The sequence below is a fragment of the Anomaloglossus baeobatrachus genome, chromosome 10, assembly GCF_048569485.1.
Source record: "Anomaloglossus baeobatrachus isolate aAnoBae1 chromosome 10, aAnoBae1.hap1, whole genome shotgun sequence".
Classification (NCBI taxonomy): Eukaryota; Metazoa; Chordata; class Amphibia; order Anura; family Aromobatidae; genus Anomaloglossus; species Anomaloglossus baeobatrachus.
Window position 1 is genome coordinate 111,543,767 of NC_134362.1, and position 24,510 is coordinate 111,568,276.

The 24,510-nt window shown below is 49.6% G+C and overlaps 1 protein-coding gene across 2 annotated transcripts in view; it reads left to right on the forward strand.

The window, feature by feature from the left end:
* Positions 1–24,510, forward strand: part of DEPDC7 (DEP domain containing 7) — a 51,931-nt gene that overhangs the window by 14,676 nt on the left and 12,745 nt on the right. For both annotated transcript variants that reach the window (XM_075326614.1, XM_075326615.1), the window contains exons 3-5: positions 8,790–8,917; positions 17,340–17,526; positions 17,607–17,824. In XM_075326614.1, coding sequence (XP_075182729.1) covers positions 8,790–8,917; positions 17,340–17,526; positions 17,607–17,824 — 533 coding nt within the window. The remainder of the gene's footprint in view (positions 1–8,789; positions 8,918–17,339; positions 17,527–17,606; positions 17,825–24,510) is intronic.

A 24,510-nucleotide genomic window follows, 5' to 3' on the forward strand; every position in this document is an offset into this window, starting at 1 on the left:
AGGCCTAAAGGCCCAGTCACCCTAAACAACTTACCAGCGATCCCAATAACGATACAACCTGATAGGGATCGCTGATAAGTTGCTAGGTCGCTGGTGAGATGTCACACTAAGCGACGCTCCAGCGATCCCACCAGCAAACTGACCTGGCAGGGATCGCTGGAGCGTCGCTACACTGGTTGATGGTGAGCTCACACAGGCAGATCTCACCAGTGACCAGCCCCCAGCCAGGAGCGACGCGTGGAAGCATGCTGCGCTTGGTAAATATCGGGTAACCAACCCGATATTTACCTTGGTTACCAGCGCACACCGCTTAGCACTGGCTCCCTGCACACCTAGCCACAGTACACATCGGGTTAATTACCCGATGTGTACTCTGCTACGTGTGCAGGGAGCCGGCTTCTGCGGACGCTGGTAACCACGGTAAACATTGGGTAACCAAGAAGCCCTTACCTTGGTTACCCGATATTTACCTTCGTTACCAGCGTCCGCCGCTCTCACTACCAGTGCCGGCTCCCTGTTCCCTGCACTCCTAGCCACAGTACACATCGGGTTAATTACCCGATGTGTACTCCGGCTACGTGAGCAGGGAGCCGGCACTGACAGCGTGAGAGCGGCGGACGCTGGTAACGAAGGTAAATATCGGGTAACCAAGGTAAGGGCTTCTTGGTTACCCAATATTTACCGTGGATACCAGCGTCCGCAGAAGCCGGCTCCCTTCACATCTAGTTGTTGCGGTCTCGCTGTCACACACAGCGATGTGTGCTTCACAGCGGGACAGCAACAACTAAAAAATGGTCCAGGACATTCAGCAACAACCAGCGACCTCACAGCAGGGGCCAGGTTGTTGCTGGATGTCACACACAGCGACATCACTGTGACTGGGTATGCGACAGAGCAGTAAGGGACGCCAGGCCAAGGAACAATCCAAGAAGATTTAATGAGGCAGGGAGCATAAAACATGCAATATTAAAATGGTTCTTTAGAGTCCACACAAAGGAAATGGGTTCGGGGGCACCAAGGAGAATGCAAAAGTCCTCAAAGTCCAATCGTCCATGTACGGGCGATAAGGAGCTGGCCTTAGCACAGGTCCTCACCCTTCACTCAACAAAGCATAACTAAAAACTAAAACATGGGGCTGAATCTCCCACCCCTCCTTAGATCCACCCCCTTAACATTTGCTACTTGTAGCTAGAAAAGGGTTCCTAGACACAGCCTCCAGAGATTGTGTACTAGGCAAGCCCCCTGCAGAGGAGAACAATATATATGCAACCCCCCCCCCCCCCAATCAAGGACAATAGCTACGGCTGAAGCCTGATTGCAATATGATACAGGCTGGGGGGATATAATGTTACAACCCATTCCCCCCTCAATTGGTGTACGGACTAGTGACCTCAACAGGTCGCTTGTCAAGTACACGTAAACATGGTGGACCTGACTCAGGGCTCTTCTTGCCTGGACAATCCGTCTGCATTTTGGTGTTGGCTGCCCCTTCTATATTGTATGGTAAAGTTATAGGGTTGAAGAGCCAGGCTCCATCGTAGTAATCGTCCATTGTCCCCAGAGACTCTGTTCAGCCAGGTGAGGGGATTGTGATCAGTAACCACAGTGAATTCTCGTCCATACAGATACGGCCGTAGTTTCCTAAGGGCCCACACTACAGCCAGACATTCTTTTTCAACAGTTGCATAGGCCACTTCTCGGTCCAGCAGTTTCCTGCTGAGATAGGCGATGGGGTGCTCCTCCCCGGCTGCATTCACCTGGCTGAGGACAGCTCCCAGTCCATAAGAAGAGGCATCCGTCTGCACAATGAATCTCCTCTTGTAGTCTGGAGCAGCCAGAACAGGGTCTCAGACCAAGGCGTCCTTCAGCCGGTTAAAAGCCTCATCACAGGCTGGAGTCCAGATCACCAGCCGGGGCATCGTTTTCTTCGTTTTCTTCGTGAGGTCTGTAAGGGGCTTGGCCACACTGCTGAAATGAGAAACAAATTTTCGGTAATAACTGGCAGTGCCCAAAAAAGCCATAACTTGCTTCTTGGTTTGGGGTACAGGCCAGTCTCTAATAGCCTGGATTTTGGCAGGTTCAGGACGTAACTTCCCCCCCCCCCCCCCCCTACTCGATGCCCTAGATATTGGACTTCACCCATCCCCAATTGGCATTTATCAGGTCGAATAGTTAGGCCTGCTGTGAGAATCCGGTCAAGAACAGCTACTTGATTCAGATGTTCCTCCCATGTGTGGCTGAAGATGGCGTTATCATCCAGGTAGGCACAAGCGAAGTCGCCACATCCCCGGAGGATCTGGTCCACCATTCTCTGAAAGGTTGCAGGGGCGATTTTCATTCCGAAAGGCATGTTTAGAAATTCATACAGACCAAAGGGGGTTATAAAAGTCTACTTCTCTACCTTCCTCAGTCAATGGAATTTGCCAGTATCCCTTACTGAGATCCAAGGTGGTGACGTATCGTGCCCCAGCTAGCCGGTCTAGAAGTTCATCAATGCGGGGCATTGGGTAAGCATCACTGATGGTATGGTCATTTAGTAGGCTGTAGTCCACACAAAATCGAGTACTCCCATCTTTCTTGGGTACTAACACAACAGGAGAGGCCCAAGGACTATGGGAGGCCTGAATCACCCCAAGCTGTAACATCTCCTCCAGCTCATGCTGCATGGTGTTTCTAACTGATTCTGGTACCCGGTAGGGAGCCTGTTGTATGGGACGGATGCCCTGAGTGTCCACATGATGTTGGGTTACTGTGGTTCGACCTGGTCGGGATGAGAAAGCAGCCGGTCTCTGATGGAGCACTCCCAGCATTTGTTTTTTCTGTAAGGAATCTAAGTGATCTCTCAGAGGAACCTGTTCCACAGTGGATGGGCCTCTGGCTGCTTCAACAAGATCAGGTAATGGGTCCTCAGCCTCCTGACCATCTTCTGAAGCCAGCCGACAGCTTGCGATCATAGGTAATGTCCGGTCATGGTATTCCTTAATCATATTCACATGGACAGTCCTTTGTCTTAGACCCTGATCATCTAGAGCAAGAAGGTAATTGGTGTCGTTTAGTTTTCTGAGAACCCGGAAGGGACCCTCCCATGTTGTCTGGAGTTTATTTTGCCGATGGGGAACAATCATTAAGACTTGTTGTCCCTCTACAAATTCTCGATAGCGTGCTTTGCGGTCATACCATGTCTTCTGTCTGGTTTGAGCCATCCGTACATGATCCTGAGCCAAACTAGCAAGTTGAGCCAGGGTTTCCCGAAGCTTGAGGACATATGGAACAGGGGTTCCTGTATCTTCAACTTGCCCCTCCCAGTATTCCTTTAGCAGAGTTAAGGGTCCTCTGACCTTTCTTCCATAGAGTAGTTCAAAGGGGGAAAACCCAGTGGACTCCTGGGGAACTTCCCGATAGGCAAACAGGAGATGGGGTAGGTACTTCTCCCAGTCGGAATCACTGTCAGTGAAGGCCCTTAGCATATTTTTCAGTGTTTGATTAAACCGTTCACAAAGTCCATTGGTTTGAGGATGGTATGCTGTAGTTCGAATTGCCCGTACTCCACAGGTGCGCCACAGACACTGCACCAACTCTGACAAACTGGGAGCCTTGGTCCGATAAGATTTCACTGGGGAATCCTACTCGGGTGAAAATGGTAACAAGGGCCTCGGCCACCTTGGCTGCAGAAATACTTGACAAGGCCACGGCTTCTGGATATCGGGTGGCATAGTCCACAACGGTGAGAATGTACTGCTTTCCAGATTTACTTGGTTTAGCCAGTGGTCCAATGAGATCGACAGCTACTCTTTGAAAGGGTTCTTCTATTATAGGGAGTGGTTGCAAGGGTGCCTTTGGGTGATCTCCGGGTCGCCCTCTACGCTGACATATGTCGCAGGTTCGGCAGAAATGTGCCACTGCTTGAGAAATTCCAGGCCAATAGAAAATTTGAGTCAATCGTCTCTCGGTGCGGGTTTTCCCTTGATGGCCAGCAGTAGGAATGTCATGAGCAAGGTGTAATAGGGAAATTCTGTATTTCTGAGGAACAATCAGCTGTTTGCTATAAGTCCAGGGCTTATCTAAGGAGTCAGCGTTGGTAACTCGATGTAAGAGTCCATTTTCTCTGATAATTTTTTTTCCCCATTTTCTCCTAACTGCCCTACTTCAGCACGAGCTCTAAAGCTAGCCAGGGTGGGGTCAGTCTCTACCTCTTGTCTAAACTGAACTTTATCGCAAGTGACATTCATATGAGACCCACAAGAAGAATCACTCACCGGCTGTGACGGCAGTTCGGGTGGCCTCAGTTCCATTGATGGGTTGAACACGTCCACATCTGCTGCTCTCTTTGCGTGACTTCTGGTTATCGCGCCGACAAAGTGGCATTGAAGATTCCCCACATCATTCCCTAGAAGAATGTCTGCAGGAAGGCCGCTCATCACACCAATCGTGCATTGTTTTGCTCCAAAGCCATAATCCAGGGTCACACTCGCTCTTGGAATGTATCTTTTGAGTACCTCCAGCCAATTCAATAGCAATTCCTGGTCCCTTTTGCACTGCTTCTGGTTGAATTACTCGGGGATCTGCGATGGTGAGAAAAGCCCCAGTGTCACGAAAGCCAACAACTTTTTGGCCATCCAGCACAACCTCCTGTAGATGTTTATGCTGAAGATCAGAAGAACGGGCGGCTGTGGCTCGCACCCCATAGGCTCCTGGTAGGGAAGTCAACATATCAGAGTCACTTGGCAAATCATCAGGGAATGAATCCAGCTCTTCTCCTGTTGAGGGTGTCTGTAGATAATGAACAGGCAAAGGGGGTCTGTAACTGTTTTGCCTCTGAGCACCTGGACAGTGAGCTTGCAGATGACCAGGCTGCCCACATCCATAACATCTGCGTTCTATGAGTCTTTCTCCACGTCGTACTCCTAAAGAGGAGGCAGGAATAGTAGGAGGCACATTCACACGGGGTCCGCCATGTGTTGGTAGTCTATTGGGATGGTGAATATTAGAGGCCAAGGGACCACTGGTGTTGGGGAGCTGGTAGTTTTGTTTTTTTTTTTGTCAGACTAGTAGCCTTTTCCATTGAGGCTTGATGGTGAGCACCTAATCAGCTAGAGCGGCAGCTTGTTCCACAGTTGACGGCTTTCTCTCACGCACCCATTCTCTGATTTCCGCAGGGCACCAGGCATAGAACTGCTCTTTCAGGATGACCTGGAGGAAGGTCTCCCAAGTTAAGGCTCCCTCTCCCTCCAGCCAGCGATGGCATACTTGTTTCAGTCTGTGGGCAAACATCTTGAAAGACACTTCTCCATCACAGGCTAATGTACGGAACTTATGCCGTGACCCCAGATACTTATAGGACTAATGTTCCAGAATGGTCTGTTTTATCTCCCCATACTCACAATTCCATTGAGGGTCCATAGCTCTATAGGCGTCGGCCCACCAGGTGTCTGACTCGCTCTCTTTCTGGGACTTCCATTAATCGGCACTGATGCTCAAAGTCCTGAAAGAAGCCCTCAATGTCACCTGCAGCTTCATTAAATGGCTTAAAGTCCTTGCGGGACACTCTGGAGAATTCCCTCATAGTTGGTGCTGTGGTTAGTTTGTCTGGAGCCTCTAGCTGCTTCCACAGCAAATCTCCTCTCCAGCAATGCCCTCTCTTGAGCTCTTCGAATAGCATCCATCTTATATTCAATGGTGACCTCATCTCCAAGCAGTGCCATCTCCTCCTCATACCACACAACCCATTGACTTTTTTGGGTATTTACCTCCAGCTCCTGTCTTTCCTCCCTTTGCTGTGGAAATTGTTCCTCGGTGCCATCTTGCAGGCAAGCGTTTTCCAATGCCTCAATTAGTTGCTCCTTAGAGAGTCCTTTGTAACAGACTCCTAATTCGCGGGCCATTGTTTGTAGGCTCACCACAGTCCAGTTCTTGTACTCTAAGGTTCTGATTCCAGATGTTAATGGGCCGTTGTCCTCCATTCTTTCTTCTCTGATCCCGCCGCTGCCACCAGTTTGTGAAGGGGTATGCGACAGAGCAGTAAGGGACGCCAGGCCAAGGAACAATCCAAGAAGATTTAATGAGGCAGGGAGCATAAAACATGCAATATTAAAATGGTTCTTTAGAGTCCACACAAAGGAAATAGGTCCGGGGGCACCAAGGAGAATGCAAAAGTCCTCAAAGTCCAATCGTCCATGTACGGGCGATTAAGGAGCTGGCCTTAGCACAGGTCCTCACCCTTCACTCAACAAAGCATAACTAAAAACTAAAACATGGGGCTGAATCTCCCACCCCTCCTTAGATCCACCCCCTTAACATTTGCTACTTGTAGCTAGAAAAGGGTTCCTAGACACAGCCTCCAGAGATTGTGTACTAGGCAAGCCCCCTGCAGAGGAGAACAATATATATGCAACCCCCCCCCCCCCCCCAATCAAGGACAATAGCTACGGCTGAAGCCTGATTGCAATATGATACAGGCTGGGGGGATATAATGTTACAATCACTAGAAACATCGCTGCTACGTCACAAACGTCGTTCCTTAGCAGCGATGTTGCTTAGTGTGACGTGGCGTTTAGTCTAGTTGGCAGCTGCACTGTTATCTGCTTCTGTCTGACATTTTTGTGATCCAGTTCAGGCAGTTTTACTGGTCTTCTCTGCAGCACTGAGGTTTACTGGTGTTCAGCTGTAAACTAGCTAATTCTAGGTAGTCTCTGTTTTACTCGGAGACTTCTTTGGTACTGAACTATTGTCAAGAGCTTATATGTATTAGAAGACAAGGAGCAGGTCATAATGAAGTCTTGTCGGACTGGTGCTTAATAAACAAGGGTTACGTCAATTTGTAAATGTTCATGTAAATACAAAGCAATTTAGCATTCTTGTTGGGAAATTCTGGCTGCCCCATTGCCCTCTGGGTGTTTGAGAATGGGATTTTCTGCCAATAGAATATGCTGATATTGGGGGAGTCAAATAAAAAGCATTTGTCACACATGGATGTGCCGATCTTGTGCAATAGTGTGACTTAATAAAATTAGTTAAAGCTACCCTGTACACTGCCACCTAAAAGTAATGAGGTATTCAAAATATTCCCAAGAGTGAAGTTTATCAATTTGGAACATGTGTAGTAGGAGGAATAGCGGTCTGCCGAATGCCCATCTGACACGTGCAGATTGTGTGTGGTCAGCTGTACGCAGCAATGTGGATGCCATCCCTTCTACTGTGCCTTTTGGCACTTCTCAAACATGGATATCAAGAGTCATAGCCATTCAGATGGATGAGCATAATTTATCATTCACGAGAACCTGAACTCCCTGCTCCACTGGATGTAAATACTGAAAATTGGGGTGGGTGCTGCCAAAACCTTTGCAAGTGAAAACTCATCCATTAAAATTAGGTTTGCCCATGGTGGCAATACTTATCGGATTCATCATGTCACTGGAAAAGGAGGACAGTAGCCCCACTTGGTCCCATCTTGAGTAGTGGGTGGCAAGAACTGGCCCATGGGTCATGAAAAGGACATGTAGGGGGAAACTGCCCCTCAAGACTGAAGGATCTGATGAGTCTAAAGCCTGCTTTACACGAGACGACTGATCATGCGATTTTTATGATCGATCGTACCCACCCCCGTCGTTTGTGCGTCACGGGCAAATCGCTGCCAGTGTCGCACAGTCGTGAAACCCCCATCACACATACTTACCTGCTGAGCGACCTCGCTGTGGGCGGCGAACGTCCACTTCCTGAATGGGGAGGAACAATCGGCGTCACACACCCGCCGGCCAATAGGGGCGGAGATGAGCGGGATGTAAACATCCCTCCCACCTCCTTCCTTCCGCATAGCCGGCGGGACGCAGGTAAGAGTTCATCGCTCCCATGGTGTCACGCGGAGCGACGTGTGCTGCCACAGGAACGATGAACAACCGGCACAAGTAAAAATAAACGATATTATGAAACTGAGCGAGTACACGACTCACGATTTGTGAGCGATACTGCGTCGCTCAGAGGTTTCACACGAGACATCGTGTATGATGCTGGATGTGCGTGACCGACGATGCATCGCACGATCCGTCTCGTGTAAAGCACCCTTTAAGCCCCCATCACACATAGAGATCGCTAGCGAGATCAAAGAAACGTCACAGGTTTTGTGACGTATTAGCGACCTCGCCAGTGATATCGTGGTGTGTGACAAGCAGCAGCGAGCGGGCCCCCGCTGCGAGGTCGCTGATCGTGACAAAACTATCTGGTTAATTTTTTTTGCTCGTTGGGCTCCCGCTATGCAGCACACATCGGTGTGTTTGACGGCGGGAGACCAACGAGCGCTGATTCGGAGTGTGCAGGGAGCAGTCGTTACACGGATCGCTGATTGCTGATCGCTGTGGAGATCTGCCTGACAGCTCAACAGCAACCATGTAGCAACATACCAGTGATCCCTGCCAGGTCAAATCGCTGGTACGTCGCTATGTGTAACGGGACTCTAACACTCTAATGGTAACTTATTCTTCCGGCCTCCCACTATCTTCCCTACTGCCTATATACACATGTTCTGAATAGTGCACATGTGAGGCTCTTGCACTGTCCCAAACTTTCCTGCCCCCCCCCTCCCCCACACAAAAAATGATGTGAAATGAAGGCACTTTTTTTGTTTGGGGTTTTTTTTTATTTTAATTTATATTAACTCTGGGAAACCTGATTTCTTTTCTCTGCCTTCTCAGCATAGTCATGTGGCATGTTACAGTAGATTCCTCCATCCTGTACGTGTGAACATAATGTGACCTTGCTGCATTGTTTGTATCGTAACCAATAATGTATCACTGCAGGCACGGGCAAGCCAACTTCCAGGCCTCTACTCTACAGTCACAGAACTTGGAGGATCTTTGGGATAACCTCAGTTTGACTCCTGCTGACCCAGAACAGATGAACCTTCCAGCAGACCTACCTCCTAAAGGTGAGCGTATTCCAGAATCTAATTGTACAGAATCCGACAAATCTCTGTACGATGGGGATCACCTGTAGGCGTCTTAAGGTCCAGTCACACTAAATAACTTACCAGCGATCCCAACAACGATGGGGATCGCTGGTAAGTTGCTAGGAGGTTGCTGGTGAGATGTCACACTGCGACGCTCCAGCTATCCCACCAGCAACCTGACTTGGCAGGGATCGCTGGAGCGTCGCTACACGGGTTGCTGGTGAGCTCACCAGCAACCAGTGACCAGCGCCGCGTGGAAGATGCTGCGCTTGGTAACTTAGGTAAATATCGGGTAACCAACCCGATATTTACCTTGGTTACCAGCGCATGCAGCTACGCGTGCAGAGAGCAGGGAGCAGCGCACACTGAGCGCTGGCTCCCTGCTCTCCTAGTTACAGCACACATCGGGTTAATTACCCGATGTGTGCTGCAGCTAAATGTGCAGGGAGCAGCGCACACCGGGTGCAGCTGCACAGGGTACATATATAGGGTATAGAGTACAGGGTGCAGCTGCACAGAGCAGGGAGTAGCGCACACCGCTTAGCGCTGGCTCCCTGCTCTCCTAGTTACAGCACACATCGGGTTAATTAACCGATGTGTACTGCAGCTAAATGTGCAGAGCAGGGAGCAATGCTTAGCGCTGGCTCCCTGCTCTCCTAGTTACAGCACACATCGGGTTAATTAACCGATGTGTACTGCAGCTAAATGTGCAGAGCAGGGAGCAATGCTTAGCGCTGGCTCCCTGCTCTCCTAGCTACAGCACACATCGGGTTAATTAACCCGATGTGTCTTGCAGCTACATGTGCACAGAGCAGGAGCCGGCACTGACAGTGAGAGCGGCGGAGGCTGGTAACAAAGGTAAATATCGGGTAACCAAGGACAGGGCTTCTTGGTTACCCGATGTTTACTGTGGTTACCAGCCTCCGCAGAAGCTGGCTCCTGCTGCCTGCACATTTAGTTGTTGCTGTCTTGCTGTCACACACAGCGATCTGTGCTTCACAGCGGGACAGCAACAACTAAAAAATGACCCAGGACATTCAGCAACAACTAACGACCTCACAGCAGGGGCCAGGTTGTTGCTGGATGTCACACACAGCAACATCGCTAGCAACATCGCTGTTACGTCACAAAAGTTGTTCGTTAGCAGCGATGTTGCTAGTGATGTTGCTTAGTGTGACGGGGCCTTTAAGCTCACCATTATCTTACCACTTCCACCCCAATTGCCGTCAAAGTTAAAATTCCCTTTGTGCTACATTAAAAATCCGCATAACACCACTCTTATTGAAAGCAATGGTCTTGGTCACCTAATGTACAGACTTCAACAATTCATAACTGAATACTATCTCAAGTACCCAATTAGCAGATCAAATGCCTCGGATTATCAGCCGGACACAGGAGTAATCTGACCAAACTCTACCCGATCAGTGCCCGTTGATCATTTACCATTGAAATAATAGACTTAATAGACTTGATGATCGCAGTGCTGCTCAATAGTTAATACTGTACCACTTTATTACAGAATATAAAGATCCTTAAATATTTGCCCCGAAGGGAAATCTGTTGCCAGGCTAGTAACAACACTGCTATTGAAGGGCACACAGTTTAAAGCATTGTTCATTTCTGGTTGTCACATTCATTATAAAGTATAATGACAACCTTCAGTAGCCACTGAATGGGTTTCTTATATGTAATATCTTCATTCATTTACTGAAGCTTTTGGCTTTACAATTGTAGAAGGAAATCTTTAAACAATGGTGTTAATTGTGTTAACTGTAAATGGACACTGGATCCTCCCTATCTGTTCTCTTCTAAAAAGCTATAAATATTCTCGGATTTTGTTCTCTCATTTGGGTTGTCCTTTCCACACTTGCCATGGGGTGGGAGTTTAGAAGGTTCTAGAACTAACTAATGGTTTGAATTTGTTGGTTTTGATGTAGCTGTGAGATTTTGGCTAGATCCTGACCTTAGGTGTAAGTGTAAGCGGAGTTGCTCTTTCATTAGAGCCCTTGACACCTCGAAATGTGCAAACTGCACTTAATGGTGTAAGACAGGGTCTTAACAAGTAGCTGTTAAGTAAATATGCAAATGGACTATTTAATGAGGCTAAGGGTGGTGTCACACACAGCGATGACGACGTCGCTGCTACGTCACCATTTTCTGTGACGTTGCAGCGATGTCCCGTCGCTGTGTGTGACATCCAGCAATGAGCTGGCCCCTGCTGTGAGGTCGCTGCTTGTTGCTGAATGTCTAGCTTCATTTTTTGGTCGTCGCTCTCCCGCTGTGACGCACACATCGCTGTGTGACGGCGAGAGAGCGACGAAATGAAGCGAGCAGGGAGCAGGAGCAGTCATCTGGCAGCTGCGGTAAGCTGTAACCAGGGTAAACATCGGGTAACCAAGGGAAGACTTTTCCCTGGTTACCCGATATTTACCTTCATTACCAGCGTCCGCCGCTCTCGCTGCCAGTGCTGGCTCCTGCTCTCCACATGTAGCTGCAGTACACATCGGGTAATTAACCTGATGTGTACTGTAGCTAGGAGTGCAGGGAGCCAGCACTAAGCAGTGTGCGCGGCTCCCTGCTCTCTGCACATGTAGCACAGCGACGCGTGTCGTTATGATCGCTGCTGCTTCTGCTGTTTGACAGCTAAACAGCGATCATAACAGCGACTTACAAGGTCGCTGCTACGTCACAGAAAATGGTGACGTAACAGCGACGTCGCTGTCTTTGTGTGAACCCAGCTTAACCCCATTACGACCGCGTTACGTTTTAAAACGGCACTAAAAAAGGGTACTTATTCCTTTCTGCCGTTTTAAAACGGCGGTCGGAAAAAAGGGTCTAGCGCCCCCCAGAGTCAGAAAATTTCCGGGGTCTCAGCTGCCGGGGGTAGCTGAGACCCTGGAGATCATGATTCGGGCCGGTTTTTCCGGTCCCCGCTCACCTGATGACCGGTATACACCGTATACCGATCATCAAGTTATAGTAAATGACCGCGCCGGTAAAAAATCATTTATCTCCCATCTGGCATGATCAAACATGCCAGATGGGAGATAAATCTTTTCCCCGGTTCCCTCCGGTCCCCTCGGTATCCCCAAAGTGCCCCCCCCGACCCCCAACCCCCTCCCGAAAATCCAAGATGGCCGCGCGCATCGGAGAGCACAGCAGCGCGCCGGCCGCATTTACAGTGTTCCTATGGTTTCTGTCGTATGTGCCATAACACATACGACAGAAACCTGCTCCCTAGGCCCTGCCGGGTCCCCCCCTACCCCCCCCCTGGTGTCCCCCGGTGTCCCCCGGTGTCATACATACCGGAGCGCTGATCCCCCGCGGCCCCCTCCTCCTTCTCTGCAGACGCCGGTCACATGTGCCGAGCAGATGACAGCTTCCTGTGTTCAGGACGCTGGCTGCTGATGCTGCTCAGCACTGTGCAGCTGTGACCCGGGGAGGGTGGGTGCAGCTTTTTGCACCCACTCTCCTCAAATGGAGGGTCTGCCCTCCTAGAAAATGGGGGATACGTTCCCTGAACGTGTCCCCCATATTCTAGAAGGTCCAGAGGCGACGTGGACGTCCAAATGGATTATAGTGGATTTTTTTTTTTCTTTTCAATAAATTGGTCAATCAGGGAATGTTTTGGGGAGTGTTTTTTCAAATAAATTTTTTTTTGTTGTCAATTTTTTTTCTTATTACTGTCAATTAGTTATGTCGGGTATCTGATAGACGCCGTGACATAACTAATTGCTGGGCTTGATGCCAGGTGACATTACACACCTGGTATCAACCCCATTCATTACCCCGTTAGCCAACGCACCAGGGCGCGGGATGAGCTGGGGCGAAGCGCCAGAATTGGCGCATCTAATGGATGCGCCACTTCTGGGGCGGCTGCGGCCTGCTATTTTTAGGCTGGGAAGAGTCCAATAACCATGGCTCTTCCCATCCTGAAAATACCAGACCCCAGCTGTCAGCTTCACCTTGGCTGGTGATCTAATTTGGGGGGACCCCACGTTTGTTTGTTTTTTTTAATTATTTATTTATAAATAATTAAAAAAAAAAAAACAGCTTGGGGAGCCCTCCAAATTGATCACCAGACAAGATGAAGCTGTCAGCTGTGGTTTGCAGGCTACAGCTGTCTGCTTTACCCTAGCTGGCTATCAAAAATAGGGGGGACCCCACGTCATTTATTTTAATTTTTTTTTTTTTTTTTGGGCTAAATACAAGGCTAGGCATCCTTTAGTGTCACATGAAAGGCACTAAAGGGCGCCAGCTTAGAATATGCAGGGGGGTGGGACGTTATATATGTTTGACATCTATCCATTCATCCACTGTAGCATTTTACGCTGTGTGCCCACAATCAGGGTTTGCAGCGTTTTGGGCGCAGAGTGTTTTCCCTGCGTCCATAACGCTGCGTTGTGCAGTAGAAGCACAGTGGCAGGATTTTTAGAAATCCCGTGCCCACTGTGTTTCTTTTCTCCGCAGCATAAACCGACCTGTGGCGCAGCTTCCCGAGCCTCAGCATGTCAATTTATGCTGCGGAGATGAGTGTTCTTTGCAGGTAGAATAAAACTAAAGTCCACAGCAGCCTGAACCCAAATCGTGGGCATGGGCAGCTGCGTTCTCCCGTGGACAACACTCACATTTCTGCAGGAGGCTGACACTGTGTACTAGACGCCGTGTCGCTGGATCATGGCCACATAGCCTAAAGGCTACTTTACACGCTGCGATATCGGTCCCGATATCGCTAGTGTGGGTACCCGCCCCCATCTGTTGTGCGACACGGGCAAATCGCTGCCCGTGCCGCACAACATCGCGCAGACGCATCACACATACTTACCTGCCCGGCGACGTCGCTGTGACCGGCGAACCGCCTCCTTTCTAAGGGGGCGGTCCGTGTGGCGTCACAGTGACGTCACTGAGCGGCCGCCCAATAGAAGCGGAGGGGCGGAGATGAGTGGCCGGAACATCCCGCCCACCTTCTTCCTTCCTCATAGCGGCCGGGAGGCAGGTAAGGAGAGGTTCCTCGTTCCTGCGGCGTCACACATAGCGATGTGTGCTGCCGCAGGAGCGACGAACTACATCGTTACTGCTGCAGTAACGATAATCGAGAATGGACCCCCATGTCACCGATGAGCGATTTTGCACGTTTTTGCAACGATGCAAAATCGCTCATCGGTGTCACACGCAGCAACATCGCTAATGCGGCCGGATGTGCGTCACCAATTCCGTGACCCTAACGACTCCGCATTAGCGATGTCGCAGCGTGTAAAGCCCCCTTAACAGTGAGAAATTTGTTGCTACAGCAACATTTTTGTGAAGTACCTGTGGATTCAAAATGCTTACTATACTCCTGAATAAAATCCTTGAGGGGTCCAGTTTCCAAAATGAGGTCACTTGTGGGGGGTTTCTGATGTATAGGTACCCAAGGGGCCCTGCTAATGTGACATGGTGCGCGCAATTTACTTCAACTTTTCCAAAATTCAAATGGTGCTCCTTCCATTCCAAGCCCTCCCATTTATCCAAACAAAGGTTTTTGGCCACATGTGGGGTATCCCTGCGCTCACAAGAAATTAGATAACAACCTGTGGGGTACACGTTTTGTTGTTGCCTCTTGAAAAAGTGAAAAATGTGTCGCTAAATCAACATTTTTGTGAAAAAAATGAAAATTTCAATATGGCAACCTAAGCTTATCAAATTCTGTGAAGTATTCGTGGATTCAAAATGCTCAATATACACCTAGATTAAAGCCTTGAGGGGTCTTATTTCCAGAATGGGGTCACTTGTGGGGGACCTCCACTGCTTAGGCACCTCAGGGGCTCTCCTAATGCAACATGGCGTCCGCTATTGATTCCAGCCAATTTTGCAGTCAAACTGCACTCCTTCTCTTCTGAGCCCTGTAGTGTGCCCAAACAGTTGATTTCCACCACATACAAGATATCAACAAACTCAGGAGAAATTGCGCAATAAATTTCATGGTGATTTATTTCCTGTTACCCTTGTGAAAAAAAAAGCTACCTGGTTGAAGTAACAATTTTGTGGTAAAATTTTATTTTTTTATTTTCATGGCTCAACGTTATAAACTTCTGTAAAGCACCTGGAGGTTCAGGGTACTCACCAAACATCTAGATAAATTCCTTGAGGGGCCTAGTTTCCAATATGGGGTCACTTGTGGTGTTTTTTTGCTGTTTACGTACCTTAGGGGTCCTCCAAATGCGACATGGTGCCTGCAATCTTTTTCAGCCAAATTTCCTTTCCAAAATTCAAATATTGCTCCTTCCGTTCCAAGCCCTCCCATTTCTCCAAACAAAGGTTTCAGACCACAAGTGAGGTATCACCGCGCTCATAAAAAAGTGGGTAACAAACGTTGGGGTCAAATTTTTGGAATTACCTCTTGAAAAAGTGAAAAAATTGATGCTAAAGCAACATTTTTGAGAAAAAAATGAAAATTTTCAATGTGACAACGTAACGTTATCAAAATCTGTGAAGTACTTGTGGATCCAAAATGCTCACTATACCCCTAGATAGAAGCCTTAAGGGGTCTAGTTTCCAAAATGGTGTCACTTGTGAGGGGTTTCTGCTGTTTAGGTACCTTAGCGGACATGTAAATGCAACATGGTGCCCGCAATCTATTTCAGCCAAATTTGCTTTCCAAAATTCAAATATTGCTCCTTCTGTTCCGAGCCCTCCCATTTGTCCAAACAAAGGTTTCTGACCACATGTGGGGTATTGGCGCGCTCATAAGAAAGTGGGGAACAAGTTTTGGGGTTCATTTTGTTGTGTTATTTCTTCTAAAAGTGAATAAATTTGGGGTAGAGCAACATTTTAGGTAAAATTTTATTTTTTGCTTTTTTTCATTCCACTTTGCTTTAGTTCCTGTGAAGCACCTGAAGGGTTAATAAACTTCTTGGATGTGGTTTTGAGTACTTTGAGGGGTGCTGTTTTGAGAATGGTGTCACTTTTAGGTATTTTCTGTCACTTAGGCCTCTCAAAGTCACTTCAAATGTGATGTGGTCCCTAAAAAAATGGTTTTGTGAATTTTGTTGAAAAAATGGGAAATTGCTGATGAACTTTGACCCCTTCTAACTTCCTAACCCCAAAACATTTTGTTTCAGAAATTGCGCTAATGTAAAGTAGACATGTGGGAAATGTTATTTATTAACTGTTTTGTGTGACATAACTCTCTGGGTTAAGGGCATAAAAATTAAAAGTTTGAAAATTGCAAAATTTTCAAAATTTTCATCAAATTTCCGATTTTTTCACAAATAAAAGCAAAAAATATCGTTCTAAATTTATAACTATCATGAAGTACAATATGTCACGAAAAAACAATGTCAGAATCACCGGGATCCGTTGAAGCGTTCCAGAGTTATGACCTCATAAAGTGACACTGGTCAGAATTGCAAAAAATGGCCTGGGCATTAAGGACAAAACTGGCTTCGTCCTTAAGGGGTTAAGGATTAACATATCACCTATTGGAAGTGGCAATCCTAAATGTAAATATTGACTATTTAAAGGGCCTTAGGCAAATTGTATTTCTGATCTGGTCTTTTATCCTATGTGTTTTGGGGTGTTTCTGCTCATCATTGCAAACCAGAGTATTTGACTGGGTGAGTGGCTTCTGACAGGAAGTCTAAAGGCCCAGTCACACACAACGACTTACCAGCGATCCCGAAAACTATGCGACCTGATGGGGATCGCTGGTAGGTTGCTGGTGAGATGTCAGTCAGACCTTACCAACGATGCAGGAACGATGCAGGTCACAGTAGCGACCGGTTAAACAATCTCAGCAGTCACTGTGACCCCGTCAGTGTCAAACACAGCGATGTGTCCTGCCCAGCAGGACATCGCCTTTGAAGAAAATGGCCTGGACCATTCTGCAACAACTAGAGATCTCACAGCAGGGGCCTGATCGCTGGTAGATGTCACACATAACGAGATCACTAACTGGATCGCTACTACGTCACAGAAACCTTGACTCAGAAGCGATCTCGTTATGTGTGACGGTACCTTAAGGCAATGTTTTCCTTGTGCAGAGCGCCAAACTAAGGTGAAGAGACTTATAAGCAATGTGCAAATGGCTCGTCCTTTTTCCCATCAGAGGCATAATTTAAATTCTCAGGAGTATTGCATGGTCTGTGCCTCCATATGCTGACTTTACATTTTCCACAAGGAGAATCTTTACTACCCCTTTGACTGGTTTGTCAAGTAAAAACACAAGTTGAGGTTTGCTTTGAAGAAAATAAAAAAAAAAATCCCTATGCCCTTGTAGACTTTTTTTTTTTTTTTTTAAGTTCATGACTACAGCCGGATGGTACCATCAAAATTCTGTCAGTCCTGTTTGAAGGTGCATCATTGAGGACTGGTTCTGTGGTTATGGTGACCCACTTTTCTGATTCCACCCCTTTCTTCTTAGTTCTTAGTGAAGTCTGGCAGGAACAGACGATTCGGCGACTGCTTCAGCTGGTAGATCTACCAGTGTTGGATTCTCTTTTGGAAAGTGCCCCTGTAGTAGGGAAGCCAGAGTCCTTGAAGAGTGAGCATCTGATCATAACCAGTCAGTACCTGGACCGTGAGATCCTCAAGGTGTTTAGTGACTCTCAGTAAGTGAATAATGTGAAGAGTTCTATATAATAAACCCTCTGTCCAGTTGGTTTTCACTAATCCCTTGTTCTCGTTGTAGGGCAGATGAATGGGTTTCTGCTGCTGTGGATTGCTTGGAGTTCCTCCCTGACCACATAGTGGTGGAACTGAGCAGAAATCTTCCTGAGCATAAAGAAAAGGATGAAGCATGGAAGCTACTGCTCTTTGAGACCTTAAGCAAGTACTACAGCCAGAACCGGGTACCACTAGTTACTAACCCTTTCTTCGACATTCACACAGGGATTGCAGAGCTCTTGGGTAAGGTTTTATGCTTCACTTAATACCACTATGTAAACTGTTCTGGTCAGACAGTAAAGAGTTCCCTTACACTGCTGGAGACTTGTTCAGACGGCAGCCCCTCATACACGTCTTAATGAAAAGGGACAAGCCACTGCTACACTTATTTCAAGAGTTATAATAAAAGTGGATCAATCTGTCACAATTACACATTGTGCTTGGTAGCTCATATGCTTATCAGACCCCTCCCCAATGTTTTTGTACAATAGGGGCTTTGTGTACCAGGGGCAGGTTTTAATGTCACCTCTGCACCCCCTTTAGCCACACATGGTGTATTCACATCTTGGTGAGCAGTGGTAAGGTTGTGCCTGCTGTGTTGTCAGAACAGTGTCTGACAGAATACAACCTATAATGCCCGTGGTCTGGTCGGGTCACCATGACGCGGCGTTGACTGTGGGTGTTCCGCCCCCTCCCCTGTGTTCAAGTACTGTAATGACTATTCCTTTAAATATTTTGTTACCTGGCTAAACATCTGTAATTGCCAGTAATGTGTGCAGGTAAATGACGTAATTGGTGACTTGGATGAATCACTAGTAATTACACAATTTGTGAACAAGTATTTTCAGCGTTGTAATCACTTCTAATGCAAGTTATATTCCTCACCCTGATGATGGCAAACAGCAGTCTGTTTAAATCAGCCGGGGAAGAGACCAAAAGCACAGGGAGGGAACGTGCTACTGACTGTCTGCCCAGTGTCTGCTGTATAGACCCCTGAATGTAGGGGTACACCTTAAGAGATGCAGCGTAGAGTCCTGCATTAGTAACTCATGACCTAACTGAGCATCATTGCACGGCGTTGTCAATGGGTCTTTCCTAAACATGACAAATCTTGCAGTCTCCTTTAATGGTCATAATTGTGTCTGAGAAGTGGTGAAATGTCAAGTATCAAACGTTCTCACAGATTGCCAGTCTTCTCTGCCACACCATGTGCGCTTCTATATTGTATCACTCTGTGTCGCGGGCGGCAGGGCGCTGCGCTTGCTAACTCTTGGGTCCGGCGCTGCTGCTCGGTGCCTCGAGAGGTGGGCCGATTCCGGGGACTTGAGCGGCGCTCCTCGCCCGTCAGTGAAAAGGGGGTGGTTTAAGGATTTAGTCCGTGACTCCACCCACGGGTTGTGGTGAAGATGGGCACCACCGCTGCTGGTGACGGGGATCCCGGGAGCGATGGTAGGAAGCAGCTGGGATGTTGTTTTCCCCCTCCGTGGGTAGGGGTTGGTGGTCCCGGGGCCTGGTGTGACAGGGAGGCAGGGTTGCAGGGGCAGCGCGGCTCGGTGCCGGATGGCACTGGTGTACTCATTCAGCGAAAGATAACAAAGTCTCCGGTAAACCAAACGGCTGGATGGACAGGTCCCGCAGTTGGCTGCAGTGTCTCTCCCCGGACAGGTGATGGTGGCTGTCTCTCCCTGCACCTTTTGTGTACTGTGACTCCAATGGCTTCCCAACGGTAGTCCGCTCCCCGGTGTATGGATACCGGAGGAGCCCGTTTTGCCCGCAGGCGCTGGCCCTTGGATCTCTAGCCTTGGCGGTGGCTGTATATCCTCACGGTGTGAGCGGTTGCCTTCAATCGGGACTTAGTTGTTGGGGAACCCCGGGGGTTCCTATCACATTCGGATTTCACTATTAACGGCGGCTCCAAGCCTGGTTGGGGTCCGATGGCCCTGCCTGTGTGTGCTTGGCTTCACTCCGTTCCCCGGTCCGGTACCGGTGGGCCACCGCCCAGCCCCAGTCCTTATGGCTCTGCGGAGTTCCACCAACTCCTGCAGACGGCCACCACAGTCTGCCAACCTTGCTGTCAGTGCCTGGGCCGCTACCCAGGCACACGGAGTCTCGGCTCCTCTTTCTCCTCCTAACTCAATCTGCTGTTTTTCCCGCCTTCAGGCCTGTGAACTCCTCGGTGGGCGGGGCCAACCGCCTGGCTCCACCCCACCTGGTGTGGACATCAGACCCTGGAGGGAGGCAACAAGGGATTTTTGTCTGACTAATGTAACTGTCCAGGGTGGGGGGGTGTGGTGGTCTGTATGTGACTACCTGGCTAGTCCAGGGCGTCACTCCCCCTTGGTAAAACGCAGACCGTCCGCGGGCTGCCCGTCCATCACCGGTTTTATTTTTCCAAACTGTAAAAAGATAAATAACATGTAAACGGTAAACATATCAACATAAGCATTCTTCTGGTCACTTTAAACGTTGCACATATAAACATTTTTAATACTGACGGACGGATGTCTTCCGCTCTCCCACCCACGCAACCTAGCCCTGATGCTGCCCCTAAGTGGGCAGCACCCCTTAACCCCAGTCCAGGTTCAGGCTGCCCGAGGGGGAACGGGTACGGTAACTCGCACCCGGCTGTCACTTCAGGGGACCCTACGTCCAGGGGGACCCCTGACCCCCGGAGGATGGCCACCGGTCCAGGTGGTGGCCGGGCCCCAGCCTGCTCTGTTACGGGCCCTTCCTCCAATCTGCCTCTCCGGAGGCGGCAACTGTATCCATCCCACAAAACTATTTACAGGCCCACAAGTTCGTGGGTGGCCTGCCAGTTCTCGGCCTTGTCCATGAGGAGTTTCTCATGTGGGTATGGGAATGAACTTAATAACAGGGCAACTCCAGTCCCAACGGGGACGGTTCTCTTTTCGGACAGTAATCAGGTGATTTTTTTTGGTTTAATTTTCATTCACTCGGCTATTTACACAATTAACATACGGCACCCCTAAATGGTAGTTTCCCTATACCTAAGCGGGGGTCTACCTAGGTTGGGGCGTGTAGACCTTCGGAGACAGTGTCGGTGGTAGCGGGCAAGGGGATAGAGGAGACGACTATTTCCTCTTTCCGCCTATCAGATATGGCAAGTGGAGACTCAAGGGGAGGGGGTATAGGTGCATCCCTGGGCGCTAGTTCGAGTGGCTCACTGGTGGGCGTTTCCGTCTCCATTTCTTCCACATGTTGTGGGAACATTATCACCGGAACAAGCACCGCACCATTCTGCATCGGCCAGTCTGCTGGAAAATCACCCATCACTGTGTGGATCACCTCTTTTTATTTCTCCCCGGTTGGGCCAGGGGCCAGGGCTTCGGCCGCCATCCTCAATGGAGGTGGACACCTCTTCAGGTGGTCCCTGGAAACCGTGGCCGAAGTCTTCCCCTGGTCACGACTAATCTGGTAGGCCTTCTCATTCACCCATTCAGTGGGCTGTATGACATACGGGGTTTTCTCCCACTGGTCATCAAGCTTATGGGCTCTTTTTCGTTTTGGCACTACATCCCCTGGCTCAAAGGGGGAGGTTGACGCTCGTTTGTTGAAGCGTTGTGCTTGTTTCTCTCGGCTCCGACCGAGATTCTTCTCCACATACTCCTGGACCTGTTGGTACTGTATTTGTCGCCGGGTGTCACAGCCGGCCGTCGAAGGAAGGGCTTCTGGAGTTTCAAAGTCCAATTCTAGGTCCACCGGCAGCCAGCCCGGTCAGGCTCTCATCAGATACGCCGGGGTGCATTTGGTAGAACTACTGGGGATGTTGTTGTACATGTTGACCAGGTCGGTCAGTTTTTCTGGCCACAGGCTCCGCTCTTCCAACGGTATCACCTTGAGGAGGTCCAGGACCAGATGGTTAATCTTTTCGCACATCCCATTAGTCTGGGCATGGTATGGTGTGGTCCTGATCTTCTTACAACCGTACAATTGGCAGAACTCTTGAAACACTTCTGCTTCAAAGGCTGAACCCTGGTCCGTAAGCACCCTCTCCGGGTATCTGTGCGGTCGACAGAAGTAGGCCTGGAACGCCCTAGCTGCAGTACGGCCGGTCAAATCTTTGACTGGAACAACCACCATGAATCTGGAGTAGTGGTCCACGATGGTCAGGGCATAGGTATATCCATTCTGGCTGGGTGCGAGCTTGACGTGGTCTAAAGCAACCAGCTCCTTTGGTTTATGGGTAACGATCGGCTGTAGTGGAGCTCTTTGGCTGACTTCATCCTTCCTTCTCCGCGTACAGGGGCCGCACTCTCGGCACCAAGCCTCCACAGATTCTCGCATCCCACTCAAATAGAACTGCTCTCTCAGCAACATCTCCAGCTTCTTCCAGCCGAAATGCCCGACGCCATCGTGATATGCCCGACGCCATCGTGATATGCCCGACGCCATCGTGATATGCCCGTAGGACCTTGGGCACGCTGGTCTGAGGGACCACCAGCTGACGAACCTTCTCGTGAGTCTTCGGGTTGATCAGTCCTCGGTACAGCTTCCCTTCCCGTCATGCAGGTACAGCCGGGCCTGTTCTTTCCACAGCCACTGGGCCTCAGAGCTGCAGGATCCATCCCGGAGGAGCCCTGCTCAATCATGGTCTTGACCAGTTGGACGGCAGGCGCTTGGTCTTGGGCGTCTTGCCATCCCTGACTGGGTTGCGGATCCAGGTTCGCCTGTTGTTGTTTGATATAGTTTTTCAACCGGTGGTTGATGGAACGCGGGCAACTCAATTTCTTCAAGGTCATCGTCTTCCAATCCCCCCCCCCCCCATCCGGCAGGTGAGGCATCCGGGATAACGCGTCCGCGTTGGTGTTCTTGCGGCCGGCTCTGTATTTGATGGTGAAATCCTAATTAGACAGCCTGGCCACCCACCGTTGTTCCAAAGCACCCAGTTTGGCCGTGTCCAGATGGGTCAATGGATTTTTGTCCGTGTAGGCAGTGAATTTTGCTGCTGCGAGGTAATGTCGGAACCTCTCGGTGATTGCCCACACTAAAGCCAGGAACTCAAGCTTAAAGGAGCTGTAATTTTCGGGGTTCCTTACTGTGGGCCGGAGTTTTCTGCTGGCGTAGGCGATCACCTTTTCTCTCCCGTCCTGGACCTGGGACAGGACCGCCCCTAAGCCCACATTACTGGCATCAGTGTAGAGGACGAACGGGAGGTTGTAGTCGGGGTATGCCAGGATTTCTTCTCCTGTCAAGGCAGTCTTTAGCTTGCGGAAAGACTCCTCGTGCTTCTCCTCCCACACAAACGGGGGGGTCCAGGGCTTCTGCCACTCTTGGTCTGTCCCACGAGGAGGTCTTGCATGGGGGCAGCCATCTTCAAGTACCCCTTGATGAAGCGGCGATAGTAGCCCACCAGGCCCAGGAACTGTCTCACCTCTCACTGTGGTCGGCCTCGGCCAGTCCTGGATAGCCGTGATCTTCTCGGGATCTGGGGCGACACCTTCCTCACCCACCACGTGTCCGAGGTACTGTACCTTAGGCTTCAGTAGATGACACTTGGAGGGCTTCAGTTTCATCCCATACTTAGCAAGGGACGCGAACACTTCAGCCAGGTGCTCCAGGTGGGCCTCGTGTGTCTGTGAATATACGATCACATCATCTAGATACAGCAAGACAGTTTCAAAATTGAGATGCCCCAGACAGCACTCCATGAGCCGTTAAAAGGTTCCAGGGGCATTACACAGCCCAAACGGCATACTGTTGAACTCTCAGAGCCCCATGGGAGTGGCAAACGCAGTTTTTTGTTTTTTTGGTTTTTTTTTTTTTTTGCGGTCCTCCGGTGCGACCGCCACCTGCCAATATCCGCTGGTCAGGTCAAGGGTAGAGAAGAAGTTAGCAGTTCTCAGTGCAGCCAGTGACTCTTCGATACGGGGGAGAGGATAGGCATCTTTATGCGTTATCTGGTTGATCTTCCGGTAATCCACACACATTCTCATGGTGCCATCCTTCACCAGCACCAATGGGGCTGCCCAGGGACTACAACTATCCCGAATCACCTCTGCCTCCTTCATGTTCCTCAACATGTCCTTGGCGCATTGATAGTGTGCTGGCGGGATGGGCCGATACCTCTTTGATGGGTGGATGCATGCCTGTGGGGATGTGGTGTTGGACCCCTTTAATCCTCCCGAAATCTAATGTGTTTGCTGAAAACCTGTATACCCCTTCTTTGTGATGTGTGGGTGTAGCTTCAGTGCCTACATGCAGTTCCTGGCACCACTCCGCTAACTGTTCGGTGGGGTATGTGGTGACTGGCAGGAGGTGTAGAGACAGGAGGGGTGGCTTCATTGATGGTGTGAGGGTGTAGGGTAAGCAGCTTGACAAGGGTAGCGTAACGGGGGAGCCTAACCTCCTCCACAATTCAGCACTCTCATAGGCACTCTCCCTTTTTTTTGACGTCAACCACCCCTGTGGCCGCTATCACTGTGGGCCAGTGTTCAGAAGGCGTGGGTTCCACAATCGCCGGGTAGTTGCGCCCCTGGGGGCCTACTGCGGCCCTACACCAAATCATCATCTCTCTTCAGGGTGGCACTACCAAGGGGGCCACATCAATCACTTACTCCACCAATCTCTCCACCCGTCGAATTCACTTGTTGCCGGTATAGGAGGGCCCGGATTTCACGATGCACGGCCCTGTCGACCTCCTCCTGCGGTGGCGGCCAACTGCTGCAACACTCAGCACCTCACTCATACAATGCTCCATCACATTGGTCCCTAGGACTACTTTTGGGTTATGGTCACTGGGTTCATTCAGCACCACAATCATCCCTTGGTGCTTTAACTCCGCACGTCCCACGGTCCGGGTCACTTGTTTGTATCCTGCCTGGATCAGAGGGAGTCCATTGGCCGCGACAAGGGTCAGGCTATCGGGGGGGCAAGTTCGTCGGCACCCCAATACTGCTGGTACAATGTAT